The sequence below is a fragment of the Thunnus thynnus genome, chromosome 2 (assembly GCF_963924715.1).
Source record: "Thunnus thynnus chromosome 2, fThuThy2.1, whole genome shotgun sequence".
NCBI lineage: Eukaryota > Metazoa > Chordata > Actinopteri > Scombriformes > Scombridae > Thunnus > Thunnus thynnus.
In genome coordinates, this window is record NC_089518.1 from 1,741,919 (window position 1) to 1,760,033 (window position 18,115).

Below are 18,115 nucleotides of genomic sequence, written 5' to 3' on the forward strand. Positions count from 1 at the left end.
GGTGAACGCACTGTGAGTGAATTTAATGTTTTATTATAAGCGACAAAATGTAAAGGTAGTTTTGGCTCGTTATCCTTTTACCGTCGTATGTATCATTAGCTCCTTAAACTGTTGCAGCTAAACTGTTTAAATGGTGTCGTGTGAAAGTGGCGGCTGTAGTTGGCGGCATTCTCATATTTGTGGTGATATTTTCTAACATGAAGTCAAATATAGATTTAGGAACAGTGTTTTTTATGCTTTGAGTATAGCTATTGGAAACGTTTATCCTGTGAGTAACTTATATGTTGTTTTAACGGCTGTAGCTGTTTTCGAGCTATCCAAAATTTGAATTAGCAATATTACTTTCATTGTGAAATATACATTGTAAATGCACCTTGTTAAACAAGGTAGCAGCTAGCGTTATGGTTAACGCCATCCTGTCAACCAAATATAGCCACTCTTTCTTACAGCCTATGGTCTGTAAACTTATACACATGGTCGGAGTCCCTAATACTAGCAACATTAACCATTTTATTTTATCAGCAAAAATATATCTCTTGTGGCCGAAGTTGTTTTAATTATTGTGTGTGTGTGTGTGATACACGGACAAGAATTTGTATAATTTTCGCACGACTGTACATAAATGTAAAGATGTATGAAAAATGTAATTGTATATTTATTGTGTGTTATAAGTGTTTTTGTAATGTCGTATTGAATCAATTGTGTCTGCATATTTTCAGATGCCTCGCGACAAGTCCTTTCGCCGTTCTCAGGCAGCTAGGCGGAGAATGGCGGAGCGCCGTCTTGTGGTTTTCGGACCTCAGCGGCCTTCCACTGGCACCTGTGCCCGTATGTATTCAACTGTTTTTTCAGTGCAACTTTTCCTTATATGTATATGCATTACATAGTTGTAGTATAATTGTAACGTATGTGTCCATGCATTTGTTTGTTCCAAATTTTTAATTGAACTTTTTGTGGGGTTGTTGTGTTTTTATAAACAGGTGAGGGCACAGGTTTTCGTCATAAGGTGAAGAAGTGGCCAATTTCTGCTTTGACTGGGCGCAGTCACAAATTGGTCATTCCACCTGAGGATCCTGACAAGAAGGTATTATTGGTTCAGAGTTTAATAAAAAACCTTTGATGTAAAGAGTTGTTATTGATTGTAATTGATTAAATTGTTTGTTGTTCCAGTTCGTTCTTGTCATTGGAGCCTCCCATCTACGGGCCATGGTAGATGGATTTGTGAAGATGCCAGAGGGACGCCTCTCCTTTGGCTTCATGTCGACCCCGGGGGCCTGTGCGTCTGAGTTGAGGACCGAGATGTTGCATGCTGCTGTACCTCGGACACCCGACGCAGTCTGTGTGATGGCCCCCAGCAACAACCTGACCGCCAGCAGGACGGTTGATGAGGCGGGAGCTGACTTTCGACAGTTCCTGCGCAGCGCGCGCAGTCTTTGGACAACGGTATGCTTTATAGTAGTAAATAGTCTTTGGTACTACGCATTATTTGATTGGGTTACCTGGTGAAAATTGTATACAATAATTTTCATCATTATGGAAATACTTTTGTTTTGTATAGGTCTTTGTCCAGGATTTCACACCTCGCCTGAATGCAGACCTGGGTATTCAGGAACTCATGCGGCAAGAGTTCCATCGTGTGGCAGCCAGCATGGGTAAGTTGAAAAGAAAGTTTTAGTGTTAGTTTTGATATGTATAACAGATGATTTCTTTTTGGCCTATCTGATTATAGGAATCAAAGAATTCATTCAGTTAATATGATATAAAGTGACAAATTAATATATGTAGATATTTCACTGTTTCATGATGTGTGTGTGTGTGTGTGTGTGTGTGAGTTTTTTGTTTCAGTGTTGTTGTTTTTTTGTTTTTTTTTAGGTATCAGATACTTTCCCACCGCTGAGCACTTCCCCTTGGATCGCCTGGACTTGTGGAGCAGAGATGGTGTAAGTAGAACAATATCTGATAAGATTGCCAATGAAAAACTTACTATACTCAAGTTTAGTTGATTTTTAAAGTGCAATTCATTGTAGATTCATACAGACATGAAAACTTCTGTTTTGTAAAATGTTATTTATTGCTTATATTTTGCAGGTCCACCTGAGTGATGCTGGCGGTATGGCGATCCTCTCTCAGCTGATTTGGATGTCTGCTTATCAGCTATTGGAGACACCACCACCTACGCCCCAGGTTCCTCTCAGGACTTCACCCCCTGGGAGAGCCTTTGTACCAAAGGTGGTGGTGAAGGGAGAAGCACCTGTGCCGCGTCCGTCAAACCCTTTTGACTGGACAGTTGTCAGCAAGGGCAGGAAGGTGAGACATTGCATATTGTATGTGTGTTTTAGTTTTTGGAGTGGAAGATTTTTCCTGACTAGTGTAACACTGTGCGGACAAAGTGATATCCATTTGTTGCTGTACCTGTGTGCATGTTTTGGCTTATTTTCAAGATACATTTGCAACAATGGTCTTGTTCTTTTGTTTTCCACAGGCAGATGAAACATCAGTCAAGTGTTTCATCCCGCTGAATCCCGTCCGTTTCAGCAGTGCCGTGTTGGATGCGATGGACAAAGCTGTCCCATCGCATCTCCCTAGCCCTGTGTGCACGGCTGTTCCACAAGGCAAACTGGTAATTTGCATTCAAATTGTATTTGTGAGGCCTTTTTATAAGTGTTTTGTCTTGACACAGAATGGGACTGTTATATTGTATGAATTTACTTATGCCCCAAATTTGTATTTGTATTTAAAATGTTTTTGTCTTACATTAGAAGCCAAATGTGGTCCGCCGGCAGAAAGCTGTTGCCTCAAAAAGGAAACGTGGACAGCAGCAGGTTGGTAACTTTTCTTTTTTTAAATGTTATATTTACATTTTTCTTTTGTATAGTTTGAGAAGATAGTAATGACATATTTACCTGTTTGTAATATTCAGGGAGTAATTGTGAAACAATGATAAAGTACATTTATACAGTTCTTTCAATTGTGTTTCCTTCCTAGGTTGTGGCTAAACCTGGCACCCAGCTCGTGTCTTGTGAGGCCTCACCTGGCTGTCCTGTGAAAGACGTTCTGCCGGTGGAGGTTTGTGTGAATGTATTTTACACTTCAGCATTATTTACAATCATGCAAGTCTAGTTTAAATTGGTAGCCTATAAGGTTGCATATAAAAAAACATGGATTAGTTATACGCATTGTATATCTGTAAAGTCGAAGCAAATTGTATAATACAGACCTAATGTTTATAAAGGATGTTTTGTTCTTGCACTAGAAGCCAGAAGATATTTTGTGTCACAGCAGACTTGCAAGGAAGTATTTTAGTAATGTGGTTCATTCATTTTGTTTAATTTTATTTTGTTTTTGCTTTTTGTGTTGTAGGAGGAGGCAACCCCCTGTTTTGTGGAGGTGTTTTCCCAGGATTCACCTACCATTGTCAAGACAGTGGTTGCAGGCGAGGAGGTAGGTGCTCTCACTAAAAATTTTCTGTTTCGTTCTGGTTTCTTGCAATGGAGTTAGTGAAGCTACTTTATTGTCACTGTTCATGTAGTATAAATGATAATTACAAATTGATATTTTTTGTAGCATTAAAGCCCCATGTCTATGCAGTTTATACATTGTGTTTTTTCATGGGGTATTTTGTTTTTTGTGTTGTAGGAGGAGGCAACCCCTTGTGTTGTGGAGGTGTTTTCCCAGGATTCACCTACCAGTGTCAAGACAGTGGCTGCAGGCGAGGAGGTAGGTGCTCTGAATGAAAATTTTCTGTTTCGTTCTGTTTTCTTGTAATGGAGTTAGTGAAGCTACTTTATTGTCACTGTTCATGTAGTACAAATGATAATTACAAATTGATATTTTTTGTAGCATTACAGCCCCATGTCTATGCAGTTTATACATTGTGTTTTTTCATGTGGTATTTTGTTTTTATAGGAGGAGGGAACCCCTTGTGTTGTGGAGCTGTTTTCCCATGATGCACCTACCAGTCCCATTCAATTGGTTGGAACAGAGGAGGTTTGTGCTCTTAGTCTGAATGTTTTTGAATCTAGTCATCAGCTATGCTATTGTTAGTGTAGTATATGCATGATTGAAAACAGTTTTGTTATTATTTGTAGTAGTAGTAGTTGCACTTTGGAAACGTAATATAGTCTAGATGAAATCAAGTGTAAACATGGAAATAGTAACCAGCCTTTTTTGTTGAACTCAATAAATACACCTAACTAGATGAAGACTAACTAAAGGTGTAATACAGTCTGTGATCGAGAGTGTTTTGTTTTGTCTATTTCTGATGAGGATGATGATGGGAGCGCACTGATCAAAATCTCCATTTATCTTTATTACAGATGCCGGACAAGGAGAGTCTTCATCATCAGCACTCATCAGGATCTGGTAAGGTGAAGAGCAAGGCTAGCCCTAGCTCCAGCGTATTATGGTCTTCTGTAGTAGCTGGTACTTCTAGCCATGTTCAACATAGTGTAACAGGTTCGTATCATCAGGGTAGTAATCGCTTTAAATATGGGGGATTCCAATGTATGGCTGTTGGTTTGGTAAGTCTGGCAAAACATGCGGTTGACAGTGTTTTTGCATGGCAGGTAAAAGATCTAGACAGGGTCGTAGTTTTAGGTGATCAGTTGTACACGTCTTTGAGAGACAACAAGAAGATTAGTGGATCATCTAAATTCTTGTGTGTTCCTGATTTGCCAAAGCACTCGGTTATAGATGGACATAACTTTGAGTTTCGTTATGGTGACTATGTTTCGGGTGATGTCAGTGTGGTTGATGGAGAGTTTATTCAGGCTGGCATATTCATGTCTCTACAAAATGGCTTGAAAAACATGTTTGAGAAATATGATACATGTTTGCTAACATTGTGTGGTACCACGTGTGCAGTCATTCGTCAAAACGGACGCTATGCGGTTGTTGATTCCCATGCGCGCAGTGCTGCTGGAATGCCAGATCCTAACGGTAATAGTGTTGTTGTATATTTTAGTTGTCTTAAAGAGGTGTACAGTTTCATATGCAATTTGTCTACATCTCTCACTCAAAATGACAGACCATATGAGATTGCTGGTGTTCGTGTCATTTGCGGGGGCAGTAAGTCTGAGTTGAGAACAACAAAGTGTACTGACACTGTCACGACTTGTGAAGCTGCATCCATGGCTTTCGGTTCATCGCTGGTATGTGGTATTCCTTCAGGAAGTAAAGTTGACCGAGGTACAAAGCGTAAGATTACAGGGCAAACTTGTGCTGCTAAGAAAATGAAAAGGAATAATGTGGCTGTAGTGAATTCAGATGTTGTGTTTGTCAGTGATGTAACTTCGAAAAAGCTGTGGTTTGATCCCATTTGTAAAGATGTTGCGCAGGCTTTATGTACACAGTTTAATGTAGAGTTTGAGAAATATGATGCACCAATGCCTACAGAAGTTGGTCTGTTGGGAACACCGTGTAAGAATGAGAAAATAGTGGCTGACGGTAACTGTTTCTTTAGAGCGATTTCCCAAGCTGTTAGTGGAACACAAAAGAACCATAGGAAAATTAGACTTGCTGTTGTGAAACAATTAGAGAGTAATGCTGCGGACTATAAAAGTATCTTGAGAAGTGAATATTCTTCAGTGGTAGAATACATTAAAAGTTCAAAAATGCGATATGTTGGCAGTTGGGCAACTGAGGTTGAAATACAGGCAGCAGCAGATTGTTTAGGAGTTAATATCTTTACTTATCATGATGATCGATGGCTAGAATATAGTTGCAAATATAGGTGTTTTTCAAAACAGGGGATCTACTTAGAAAATTGTAATGGTAACCATTATGAAAGTGTTGTTTGTGTTCATCAGCCTGAACTCCATAGTTGTTATGGTAGCTGCAAGTTGAACAGGTCTGAGTCCAAAGTGTACAATTTGAGACGGCAGAGTGCAGAGGAATGTTCATGGGTTAGCGCTGTGACAGAGAACACAAGTAAGAGCGATCAGAAAGTCCAGGAACAGAGTACAGCAACAAATAATGCTATTTCTAAGTATTTTATAAAGAAAAAGTATCTACAAATGAAAAAGAAATATCAGGAAATTGTGCAGCATAGGGAGAAACGTAAGGAAAAGATTAAAGTGAAATATCAGAAAAATGTGTTGCATAGGGAGAGAGTTAAGATAATGAGTATCGGGAAATATCAGAAAAATTTGTTGCATAGGGAGAAAGTTAAGATAATGAGTATCAGGAAATATCAGAAAAATTTGTTGCACAGGGAGAAAGTTAAGGAAATGAGTGTAAGCAAATATAGGAGAGATATGTTGCATAGGGAGAAAGTTAAGGAAATGAGTGTAAGCAAATATAGGAGAGATATGTTGCATAGACAAAGTGTAAAAGCCATGACTAAAGCGAGATATTATGGAAATGCTGACCATAAGAAGCGTGTTTTAGCAGCCAACAAAGTGAAGAGGCAACAATTGAAAGAAAAGGCGGAGCAGTTTGATTTTGTTATGGAGCAGTTTTTGGCTAAAGTAAAGGATGGGCCAGAGTTTGTGTGTTGCGTCTGTCATAGATTGTTGTTTAGACATCAGGTTTTGAATTGTAAGAGGGATTTTTATAACAAGAATGAAGCAGTAGCATCATTTGCAGATAAATGTATCACTGAAGTGTATTTACACAAATGTAATAAGGACTGTGAAAAGCCATGTCAGTTGTTGGATACAGCTAGAGGTTGTCTGTGGATTTGTTACAATTGTCATGGTAAGATTAATAAAGGTATAATGCCACCTGAATGTGCAATAAACAGTTTGAAAGTTGATCCCATTCCACCAGAGTTGGCATGTTTGAATAGTTTAGAGCAGCATTTGATTTCTTTACATATACCATTTATGAAAATGTTAGCGTTACCTAAGGGAGGACAGAATGGTGTACATGGACCAGTAACATGTGTTCCAGCAAATATTGTGCAGACTAGTAATGTTCTGCCTCGTTGTAATATGGAAGGATCTTTGTTGCGTGTAAAATTGAAACGCAAGTTAACGTATAAAGGGCATTATGACTATCAGTTTGTTGATACTATGCATGTAAGGCAGGCATTGCAGTATTTAAAAAGGACAAATGTGCATTATAAAGATGTAGAGTTTAATGAAGCTTGGTTAAATGAGTTTTGTAGGGAAGAGGGTGATTTAGGGAAAGACACTGATGGTGATGTTGAAAGTGGTAAAGTTGATTGTGAAGATGAGCTTTTGCACGATAGACAACAACATTGTATGTTTCAGGATACGTGTCTCATGCCTGTGGATATTGGTCAGGAAATGCTGGATCAATATTTTGATGATATATTGAACCTTGCTCCAGCAGAAGGAAATAGTCCTGTAAAATTGCTTTCGGATCATGCAAACGAAGCCAAATGCTTTCCGGTGTTGTTTCCGCAGGGACTTAATACTTATCATGAAAGTAGAGCAAATCGTTTGACGTTGTCGCGATATTTTAATAACAGGATTCTACATGCGGATGGTAGGTTTGCACACAATGTGGAATATATCTTTTTTGCGCAGTACATGTCTGAGATTGAGCAGGTTGTTTCTAATGTATCCATAGCATTACGAAAAGGGAAAGGCTGTATGTCTCAAAACGTACCTGATAATAAGGTAAACGATATGTTAAAAAATGATGAATCTTTGAAAAAGTTGTTGGAGTTTGATGATGGGTATCGTTTCCTTAAACCGATTCGAGGTACCCCAGCTTTTTGGCAAGGAGCACAGCGTGATTTGCTTGCTTGTGTTCGTCAGCTCGGTGTTCCTACCTGGTTTTGTTCCTTTTCTTCTGCTGATATGCGCTGGACAAATCTTCTGGATAGTATTTTGAAGCAGGAAGGTAGAGCACAGACTGCTGCAGGTTTAGAGTGGGCAGACAGGTGTGATCTTTTACGCTGCAATCCTGTCACTGCGGCCAGGATGTTTGATTTCCGCTGGCATGTTTTTTTGAGAGAGGTACTTATGTCGCCATCACATCCGATTGGTAAAATTAAGGATTACTTTTATCGAGTGGAATTTCAGCAGCGCGGTTCACCCCATGTGCATTGTTTGTTTTGGATAGAGAATGCTCCATTGATTGATAAAAACACAGATGAAGAAGTAGTTGAATTTATTGATAAATATATAACATGTGAGTTGCCATCCCAAGATGAGACTTTATTGGAAACTGTCACTTCTGTGCAGCAGCATTCAAAACGACATTCAAAAACTTGTAAAAAGAAAAACACAGTTTGTCGTTTCAATTTTCCGAGGCCAGCATCCGCTCGAACGTTTATATGTCGCCGTAAAGATGATGAAGAGTGCAAAAAAGCATGCAGTTGTGAGACAGATAAATCTTCAACGTGTGTTAATCATAGTCAGAAAACTTCAAATGACATGAAGAAAAAACATGCAGCAGAGATAATGACAAAAATCAAGAATGCTCTTTCCAATGAGAAGAATAGTTTTGATAGTGTGGTACATTTATTCCAAAGTGTAGGGATTGATCAGGTCACTTTTGAGGCTGCATATACGTGTTTAGCTAGAAATACACATATTGTGTTAAAGAGGCAAGTTAATGAAGTCTGGATAAATCAGTATAGCAAACCACTATTAAAATGTTGGCAGGCAAATTTAGACTTGCAATTTGTTGTTGATGCGTATGCGTGCGTTGTTTATATTATCTCTTATATGTCTAAGGCAGAAAGAGAGATGGGATTGTTGTTAGGGAATGCACAGAGAGAAGCATCTAAGGAGGGAAATGTTAGTGCAAAGGAGGCATTGAAAAATCTAGGCAGTGTGTATTTGCATAACAGAGATGTGTGTGCTCAAGAAGCTGTATACAGATTGACAAATATGCATTTAAAGGAATGTTCAAGGAAAGTTGTATTTGTACCGACAGGGGACAATATAGTTAGAATGAGTTTGCCTTTGAGTGTGTTGAAACAAAAGGCAAGATCGCGCGCTTGTACCTCAGAAGATGTTTGGATGACTAGTTTTGTTGACCGTTATAAAAATAGGCCAAATGATAGTGTATTCAATGACATGTGTATGGCAACATTTGCATCTGAATATCGTGTTTTGAGTAAAAATGAAAAATCTCAGGGCAGCATTAAATTAAAGAATGATTGTGGTTTTATCACGAGAAGAACACGAACAGATCCTGCAGTTGTTCGTTACGCGCGCTTTTCTGAGACAAAAAATCCAGAATTGTTTTACCAAAGTATAATGCAGTTGTTCTTGCCGTATCGTGCAGATGTGCAGCTAAAACCTCCAAACTGTGAGACATTTGCACAGTTTTATGAAAATGGTCATGTGAGGTTTAGTGATGGGTCAAGACATCGTGTTAAGTCAGTTGTTGATTTGAATAGAAGTCATTTTGAAATTAAAGCAGATGAATTGGATGAAATCCAGAATACAATTGATAGAGATGGTGTATTAGAGGATGCGTGGTGTGAGTTGTGCCCAGAGCAAGAGTTGGAGCGTTTACAGTGTGACCAAGAACGAAAAGACAAACAACAGATAGTGGAAGAATATGAGGAAAATATTCCAGATTTAGCAGTAACTAGTCAACATGTTGCACATTTGGAAAAAAGAAAAAACATCATGTGTAGAAGTGAAGGTTTGGCTTTAATTAGATCTTTGAATGAGACACAGCTTGCTGTTTTTTATCAAATTCGACAATGGTGTTTACAGAAAGTATTAGGGAAAAATCCAGATCCCTTCCATGTATTCATCACAGGTGGTGCAGGGACAGGAAAAAGTCATTTAATAAAAGCGATTCAATATGAGGCAATGAGGCTATTGTCAACGGTGTGTCGTCATCCAGACAATATTAGTGTGTTATTAACGGCTCCTACAGGGATTGCTGCATATAATTTGCATGCATCTACTATTCACCACACGTTTAGTATCGGAAAAAATGTTGGTTTACCCTACACACCTTTGGGTGAGGAAAAAGTTAATTCTTTGCGCGCTAAATATAGTGATCTTCAGATTTTGATAGTCGACGAAATATCAATGGTTGATCATAGGTTGTTGTCATACATTCACGGTAGGTTAAGACAGATTAAGCAAACCGGTGATTTCTCACCATTTGGAAATGTGAGTGTAGTTGCTGTTGGAGATTTTTTCCAGTTGCCTCCAGTAAAAGGGAAACCCCTATATGTAGATGATGTAGGTGTCAGCTTGTGGTCTAATCTGTTTAAGGTCGTTGAATTAAAACAAATCGTTAGGCAAAAAGATAACGTGTTCGCAGAGCTATTGAACAGGGTGAGAACTCGATCAAAAGGAACCCCAATGTTAAGCAGTGACATACAAATATTGAAACATTGTGAAACTGGTGAAGTCAGCTCAGCTTTACACATATTTCCTACAAATAAACAAGTAAATGAGCATAATTTGGCACAGCTGCTTAACATTTGTCCTGAATATGTCGAGATAGATGCTCAGGATTTTGTGAATAATAAGAAAACAGGCAAACTAGAATTGAAAAATGGACATCATGCGAAAACATATAACACATGTTTGACTGAACAGCTGTTGTTGGGTGAAAATGCGCGTGTAATGCTGTGTAAAAACGTGGATGTTACAGATGGTCTTGTTAATGGGGTTTGCGGTACTGTAACTCATATAGTTGGTGCAGATAAGGGTACGTTTCCTCTCAAAGTGTATGTTAAGTTTGATGATGAGCATGTTGGCGCGCAGAGGAGGAAACAATCGACGAGTAGCTTAGTTTTCTTTGGTTCCACCGGTATTGAACCAGAGGAAGAAAAAGTTACTAACAAAGGTGGTATGCGACGACAGTTTCCGCTGAAACTTGCTTGGGCTTGTACGGTACATAAAGTACAAGGTATTACTGTAGATAGTGCTGTTGTTTCTCTTAAGAAAGTATTTTCTGCAGGCCAGGCATATGTAGCCCTAAGTCGTGTTAGAAGTTTGTCAGGTTTGGTGATTCAAGATTTTGAAGATAAAGCCATATATTGTAAGGATGGTATTCAGGATACAATTCAGAGTATGCCTCAATTCTTGAACCAAAATATAACTAGACACAAATTTAGTACAAGTAATTTTACTGTATTTTTGATGAATGTGCAAAATTTGACACACCATGTATCTGATTTGGCATTATGTACACAGCAATTGCAGCTTAACTGTATTGCTGTTACAGAAACATGGCTACCTGCTGCTTCCTCATTTGAAGCTGTAAAGATTGATGGTTTTACTTTTCATGGTTGTCCACGAAGTTTATCTTACAATAGCAACAATCCAGCACTGATTGAACTTCAAGGACAACAGCATGGTGGAGTCGGCTTTTATAGTGCAGACAATTTGGAATATAATATTATCAAAGCAACAAATGTGAATTTGGAATGTTTTATTTATAACTATGTTACATGTAACATATTAATAGCTGTCATTTATCGACCACCATCTTATCCCATGTCTTTATTTAAAGAACATCTAGGCAAATTAGTTGATTGGCTAGATCCAAAAAGTAACACAATTGCAATCATGGGAGATTTTAATGAGGACATCTTGAAATCATCAACAATCTGCAAATTTCTAACAGACAAAGGGTACATTCAATATGTTACACAGCCCACAACAGAGAAGGGCACATTAATTGACCATGTGTATGTGAAAACATCACATTATGAAATTGAATCAGTAGTGTTGCCAACATATTTTAGTGATCATGAGGCGGTTGTTTGTTCTTTTAAATGTATATCTTCTGACATAGGACAGTAATACTTTACAACTGTTGTAGATGTATGTTTTTAGTGAGCATTATTTGGTGATTTTTAACTTTATGAGTTGTATGTTATTTAAGCTTATTTATGGCCAATCATGAAATATGAAATGAAACTGGTATTTTTAACCATTTTGTGTATTAGGTGTTGTAAAAATAAATGACAAGGGTTTCTTTTTCCTGCATTACAACAGCATTTATAAGTCTAACATGTATTGATAATATTTGATAATGCACAAATGACATTTGGTGAACAACTACAATATAATTGTCATTTTGACATAATATGAAATGCTGCCACATGCTGTGGGTAATGCAGGTTTTGCTTTTCCTTCTATGTAGTGTCAAAAAGCAAAAGGCACCGGTAATGGCTACTCCTGGTTTATACTGGGATGGGGTTCGATTCCCTGCGGTGCCCTGCTGATCAATTTGACATTTACATAAAAACATGTCCTCCAGCGCATGTCGAAGTGTTGCCCAGTCGAAGGTCTTTTGTCAGTGACTTGTAGATGTTTCCGGACTCAGGCTGTTTTCAGACAAATCAAGGAGAGAAACATCACTTCCTTTGTGCACTATTTTGCCTTCAGCTGGGACTGCTGCGTTGAAATGCTGTAGGGGGCGCTATCGAGCCAGTTTGCATCACTGAATGAATATTTTAAAGTAGACATGCTCAGGCCTGGATTGATATCAAACCTGTGAAGTTTGAGGTAGATCCAACCGTGTACACTCAAGTTATATCAATTTCCTCTGTCATGGCGAAACATCAAAAGTCAACGCCACGCCACGGCGTTGATCATACACTAGTCTAGATGACACACACTGATTTTGAAGTCCTTACGATGGATTCTGTAGGAGGAGTTCTTTAAAATACAAGGTATGCGAAATGGCCAAGAAAAGGCCAAAATGTACCATTTTTTTCAAGATGGCCGACTTCCTGTTCGACTTACAATAAGGCTTCAAGAGGCTTTTTTGTGCGTGTTGACATTATACATGTGCCCTGTGAATTTCATCTTTCTACGTTAATCTGGAAGGCGGGGCTGCAATTTTGAAATTTTAAAGGGGGCGCTGTTGAGCCATTTTGCCACGCCCATTCAAAGTGACCACATAGGATTTGAGCTGACATCACTCTAGACATGTGTGTCAAGTTTCATGACTGTAGAGCAATCCCTTCTCCCTGAAAAACAGTATCGTATTTCATGGCGAAGGATGTGTCGCCATGGTAACAGCATTCAGTTTTGGGTCATGAGCTGCCAAATGTAGCATCACCAAGGTCTTGTTTATTAGCTGACTTAATTTCAGGTGCATCAGCCAAATTTCCTAGGAGTAATTAGACAAAGTACGACACATGATACTTCCTGTTGCCAGTAGGTGGCGCTATGACTTTCGCTAAATATGAGACTGAACATGTGTTCAGATCGGGACTCTTAACAAGCATATGAAATTTGGAAAAGATCAGACCACGTGGAGTCAAGTTATAAGGCATTGAAATTTCATGGCGTCACATCGAAATTCGCCGCGTCGCCATGGCAACACCTTTCGACGAAGGGTCACCAACTTCATAATATAAGATCTCCAAGGTCTTGAGGCTATTCTCTGTAAATTTCAGCTGGATTCCATCACCGTGCTGCCCACAGGGCGTCAGAGCGTAAAACATGTAACTTCCTGTTGCCAGGAGGTGGCGCTATGACTCATATCCTGTATTGTCACATGGACCCGTTCAGGGCGAGACTCTTATGAAGCACAAAAGGTTTGGCTCTCTTAGGATCATGTATGCCGGAGTTATAGCCGTTTCATTTTTTAAAGGGGGCGCTGTTGAGCCATTTTGCCACGCCCATTCAAAGCGACCACACAGGATTTTAGCTGACATCACTCTAGACATGTGTGTCAAGTTTCATGACTGTAGAGCAATCCCTTCTCCCTGAAAAACAGTATCGTATTTCATGGCGAAGGATGTGTCGCCATGGTAACAGCATTCCGTTTTGGGTCATGAGCTGCCAAATGTAGCATCACCAAGGTCTCGTTTATTAGCTGACTTAATTTCAGGTGCATCAGCCAAATTTCCTAGGAGTAATTAGACAAAGTACGACGCATGATACTTCCTGTTGCCAGTAGGTGGCGCTATGACTTTGGCTAAATATGAGACTGAACATGTGTTCAGATCGGGACTCTTAACAAGCATATGAAATTTGGAAAAGATCAGACCACGTGGAGTCAAGTTATAAGGCATTGAAATTTCATGGCGTCACATCGAAATTCGCCGCGTCGCCATGGCAACACCTTTCGACGAAGGGTCACCAACTTCATAATATAAGATCTCCAAGGTCTTGAGGCTATTCTCAGTAAATTTCAGCTGGATTCCATCACCGTGCTGCCCACAGGGCGTCAGAGCGTAAAACATGTAACTTCCTGTTGCCAGGAGGTGGCGCTATGACTCATATCCTGTATTGTCACATGGACCCGTTCAGGGCGGGACTCTTATGAAGCACAAAAGGTTTGGCTCTCTTAGGATCATGTATGCCGAAGTTATAGCCGTTTCATTTTTTAAAGGGGGCGCTGTTGAGCCATTTTGCCACGCCCATTCAAAGCGACCACACAGGATTTTAGCTGACATCACTCTAGACATGTGTGTCAAGTTTCATGACTGTAGAGCAATCCCTTCTCCCTGAAAAACAGTATCGTATTTCATGGCGAAGGATGTGTCGCCATGGTAACAGCATTCCGTTTTGGGTCATGAGCTGCCAAATGTAGCATCACCAAGGTCTCGTTTATTAGCTGACTTAATTTCAGGTGCATCAGCCAAATTTCCTAGGAGTAATTAGACAAAGTACGACGCATGATACTTCCTGTTGCCAGTAGGTGGCGCTATGACTTTGGCTAAATATGAGACTGAACATGTGTTCAGATCGGGACTCTTAACAAGCATATGAAATTTGGAAAAGATCAGACCACGTGGAGTCAAGTTATAAGGCATTGAAATTTCATGGCGTCACATCGAAATTCGCCGCGTCGCCATGGCAACACCTTTCGACGAAGGGTCACCAACTTCATAATATAAGATCTCCAAGGTCTTGAGGCTATTCTCTGTAAATTTCAGCTGGATTCCATCACCGTGCTGCCCACAGGGCGTCAGAGCGTAAAACATGTAACTTCCTGTTGCCAGGAGGTGGCGCTATGACTCATATCCTGTATTGTCACATGGACCCGTTCAGGGCGGGACTCTTATGAAGCACAAAAGGTTTGGCTCTCTTAGGATCATGTATGCCGGAGTTATAGCCGTTTCATTTTTTAAAGGGGGCGCTGTTGAGCCATTTTGCCACGCCCATTCAAAGCGACCACACAGGATTTTAGCTGACATCACTCTAGACATGTGTGTCAAGTTTCATGACTGTAGAGCAATCCCTTCTCCCTGAAAAACAGTATCGTATTTCATGGCGAAGGATGTGTCGCCATGGTAACAGCATTCCGTTTTGGGTCATGAGCTGCCAAATGTAGCATCACCAAGGTCTCGTTTATTAGCTGACTTAATTTCAGGTGCATCAGCCAAATTTCCTAGGAGTAATTAGACAAAGTACGACGCATGATACTTCCTGTTGCCAGTAGGTGGCGCTATGACTTTGGCTAAATATGAGACTGAACATGTGTTCAGATCGGGACTCTTAACAAGCATATGAAATTTGGAAAAGATCAGACCACGTGGAGTCAAGTTATAAGGCATTGAAATTTCATGGCGTCACATCGAAATTCGCCGCGTCGCCATGGCAACACCTTTCGACGAAGGGTCACCAACTTCATAATATAAGATCTCCAAGGTCTTGAGGCTATTCTCTGTAAATTTCAGCTGGATTCCATCACCGTGCTGCCCACAGGGCGTCAGAGCGTAAAACATGTAACTTCCTGTTGCCAGGAGGTGGCGCTATGACTCATATCCTGTATTGTCACATGGACCCGTTCAGGGCGGGACTCTTATGAAGCACAAAAGGTTTGGCTCTCTTAGGATCATGTATGCCGGAGTTATAGCCGTTTCATTTTTCATGGCGAAGGATCGAAATTCGCCGCCCAGCCACGCCCCCTAGGAAAGACTAATGAGAATTGTTTTAATAACTTTTAATCTCCTATGCCTGTAGATGATACGGACCGAATTTGAAAGTCCTGGGGTCAAATCTCTAGGAGGAGTTCGTTAAAGTATGCGGGCTGGAAATGACAAAATCGGTGCAAAATTTCAACTTTGATACAAAATGGCCGACTTCCTGTTGGAGTTAGGCTATGTGTCCTTGAGACTTTTTGGTGCGTCTGGTCATGATACATATGCATACCGAATTTCGTTCTCCTACGACAATCTGTATCGAGGGGCTCAATTTTCTTGACTTTCTAGGTGGCGCTGTCGAGCCATTTTGTCCCGCTTTATTTCGAGACCCATAAAATATCGAAATTTTCGCCAGTCCTGACATCTGTGCAAATTTTCATGAGTTTTCGTGCATGTTTAGGCCCTCAAAAATGCGTTTGTTTCGGAGGAATAATAATAATAATAATAATAATAATAATAATAACTCCTTCAGTTTCAATAGGGCTTCGCACCGGTCGGTGCTCGGGCCCTAATAATTCCTTCAGTTTCAATAGGGCTTCGCACCGGTAGGTGCTCGGGCCCTAATAATAATAATAATAATAATAATAATAATAATAATAATTCCTTTGGAAACAAGAGGGCTTCGCGCTGGTCAGCGCTCGGGCCCTAATAATAATAATAATAATAATAATAATAATTCCTTTGGAAACAAGAGGGCTTCGCGCTGGTCAGCGCTCGGGCCCTAATTAAAGCTGCAAGCAGCGATGATCGGGCCCTCGCACCCCAGCGCATGTCGAAGTGACGCTCAGTCGAAGGGCTTTTGTCAGTGACTTGTTGTGTAAAGTTTGAGGCAGATCCAACCATGTACACTCAAGTTATATCAATTTCCTCTGTCATGGCGAAACATCAAAACTCAACGCCACGGCCAAACCATCATGATCATACACTACTCTAGATGACACACACTGATTTTGAAGTCCTTACGATGAAATCTGTAGGAGGAGTGCGTTAAAATACAAGGTATGCGAAATGGCCAAAAAAAGGCGAAAATTGACCAGTTTTTCAAGATGGCCGACTTCCTGTTCAACTTACAATAAGGCGTCAACAGACTTTTTTGTGCGTCTTGACATTATACATGTGCCCTGTGAATTTCATCTCTCTACGTTAATCTGGAAGGCGGGGCTTCAATTTTGAAATTTTAAAGGGGGTGCTGTTGAGCCATTTTGTTACGCCCATTAAGAGGAACTACATAGGTTTTTAGCTGGTGTCTCTCCAGACATGTGTGTCAAGTTTCGTGACTGTAGAGCAATCCATTCTCCCTGTAAAACAGTATTGTATTTCATGGCGAAGGATGTGTCGCCATGGTAACAGCATTCAGTTTTGGGTCATGAGCTGCCAAATGTAGCATCACCAAAGTCTCGTTTATTAGCTGACTTAATTTCAGGTGCATCAGCCAAATTTCCTAGGAGTAATTAGACAAAGTACGACACGTGTTACTTCATGTTGCCAGTAGGTGGCGCTATGACTTTCGCTAAATATGAGACTGAACATGTGTTCAGACCGAGACTCTTAACAAGCATATGAAATTTGGAAAAGATCAGACCACGTGGAGTCAAGTTATAAGACATTGAAATTTCATGGCGTCACATCGAAATTCGCCGCGTCGCCATGGCAACACCTTTCAACGAAGGGTCACCAACTTCATAATATAAGATCTCCAAGGTCTTGAGGCTATTCTCAGTAAATTTCAGCTGGATTCGATCACCGTGCTGCCCACAGGGCGTCAGAGAGTAAAACATGTAACTTCCTGTTGCCAGGAGGTGGCGCTATGACTCATATCCTGTATTGTCACATGGACCCGTTCAGGGCGGGACTCTTATGAAGCACAAAAGGTTTGGCTCTCTTAGGATCATGTATGCCGGAGTTATAGCCGTTTCATTTTTCATGGCGAAGGATCGAAATTCGCCGCCCAGCCACGCCCCCTAGGAAAGACTAATGAGAATTGTTTTGATAACTTTTAATCTCCTATGCCTGTAGATGATACGGACCGAATTTGAAAGTCCTGGGGTCAAATCTCTAGGAGGAGTTCGTTAAAGTATGCGGGCTGGAAATGACAAAATCGGAACAAAATTTCAACTTTGATACAAAATGGCCGACTTCCTGTTGGAGTTAGGCTATGTGTCCTTGAGACTTTTTGGTGCGTCTGGTCATGATACATATGCATACCGAATTTCGTTCTCCTACGACAATCTGTATCGAGGGGCTCAATTTTCTTGACTTTCTAGGTGGCGCTGTCGAGCCATTTTGTCCCGCTTTATTTCGAGACCCATAAAATATCGAAATTTTCGC

At 40.2% G+C, this 18,115-nt stretch overlaps 2 protein-coding genes across 2 annotated transcripts; both read left to right on the forward strand.

Moving 5' to 3' along the window:
* The first annotated feature begins 719 nt into the window (after positions 1–719).
* On the forward strand, positions 720–3,788 carry LOC137169725 (uncharacterized). The gene is made up of 11 exons (XM_067573047.1): positions 720–828; positions 981–1,084; positions 1,171–1,494; positions 1,559–1,652; positions 1,873–1,993; positions 2,196–2,307; positions 2,390–2,620; positions 2,760–2,822; positions 2,986–3,066; positions 3,361–3,441; positions 3,637–3,788. The coding sequence occupies exons 1-11, from the start codon at positions 720–722 to the stop codon at positions 3,763–3,765; spliced, it is 1,449 nt and encodes a 482-aa protein (XP_067429148.1). The 3' UTR covers positions 3,766–3,788.
* Positions 3,789–4,187: 399 nt separating this feature from the next.
* LOC137189995 (uncharacterized) lies at positions 4,188–11,787 on the forward strand. Its single transcript, XM_067600062.1, has one exon. The coding sequence runs from the start codon at positions 4,317–4,319 to the stop codon at positions 11,700–11,702; it is 7,386 nt and encodes a 2,461-aa protein (XP_067456163.1). The 5' UTR covers positions 4,188–4,316; the 3' UTR covers positions 11,703–11,787.
* Positions 11,788–18,115: the final 6,328 nt, after the last annotated feature.

Bases quoted from the DNA above. Each gene is read 5' to 3' on its own strand.
- LOC137169725 (XM_067573047.1), top strand. From the start codon at position 720: ATGCCTCGCGACAAGTCCTTTCGCCGTTCTCAGGCAGCTAGGCGGAGA. The intron at 1,495-1,558 runs GTTACCTGGTGA...TGTTTTGTATAG, and splicing joins ACTACGCATTATTTGATTGG to GTCTTTGTCCAGGATTTCAC. The intron at 3,067-3,360 runs GTTTGTGTGAAT...TTTGTGTTGTAG, and splicing joins AAGACGTTCTGCCGGTGGAG to GAGGAGGCAACCCCCTGTTT.
- LOC137189995 (XM_067600062.1), top strand. From the start codon at position 4,317: ATGCCGGACAAGGAGAGTCTTCATCATCAGCACTCATCAGGATCTGGT.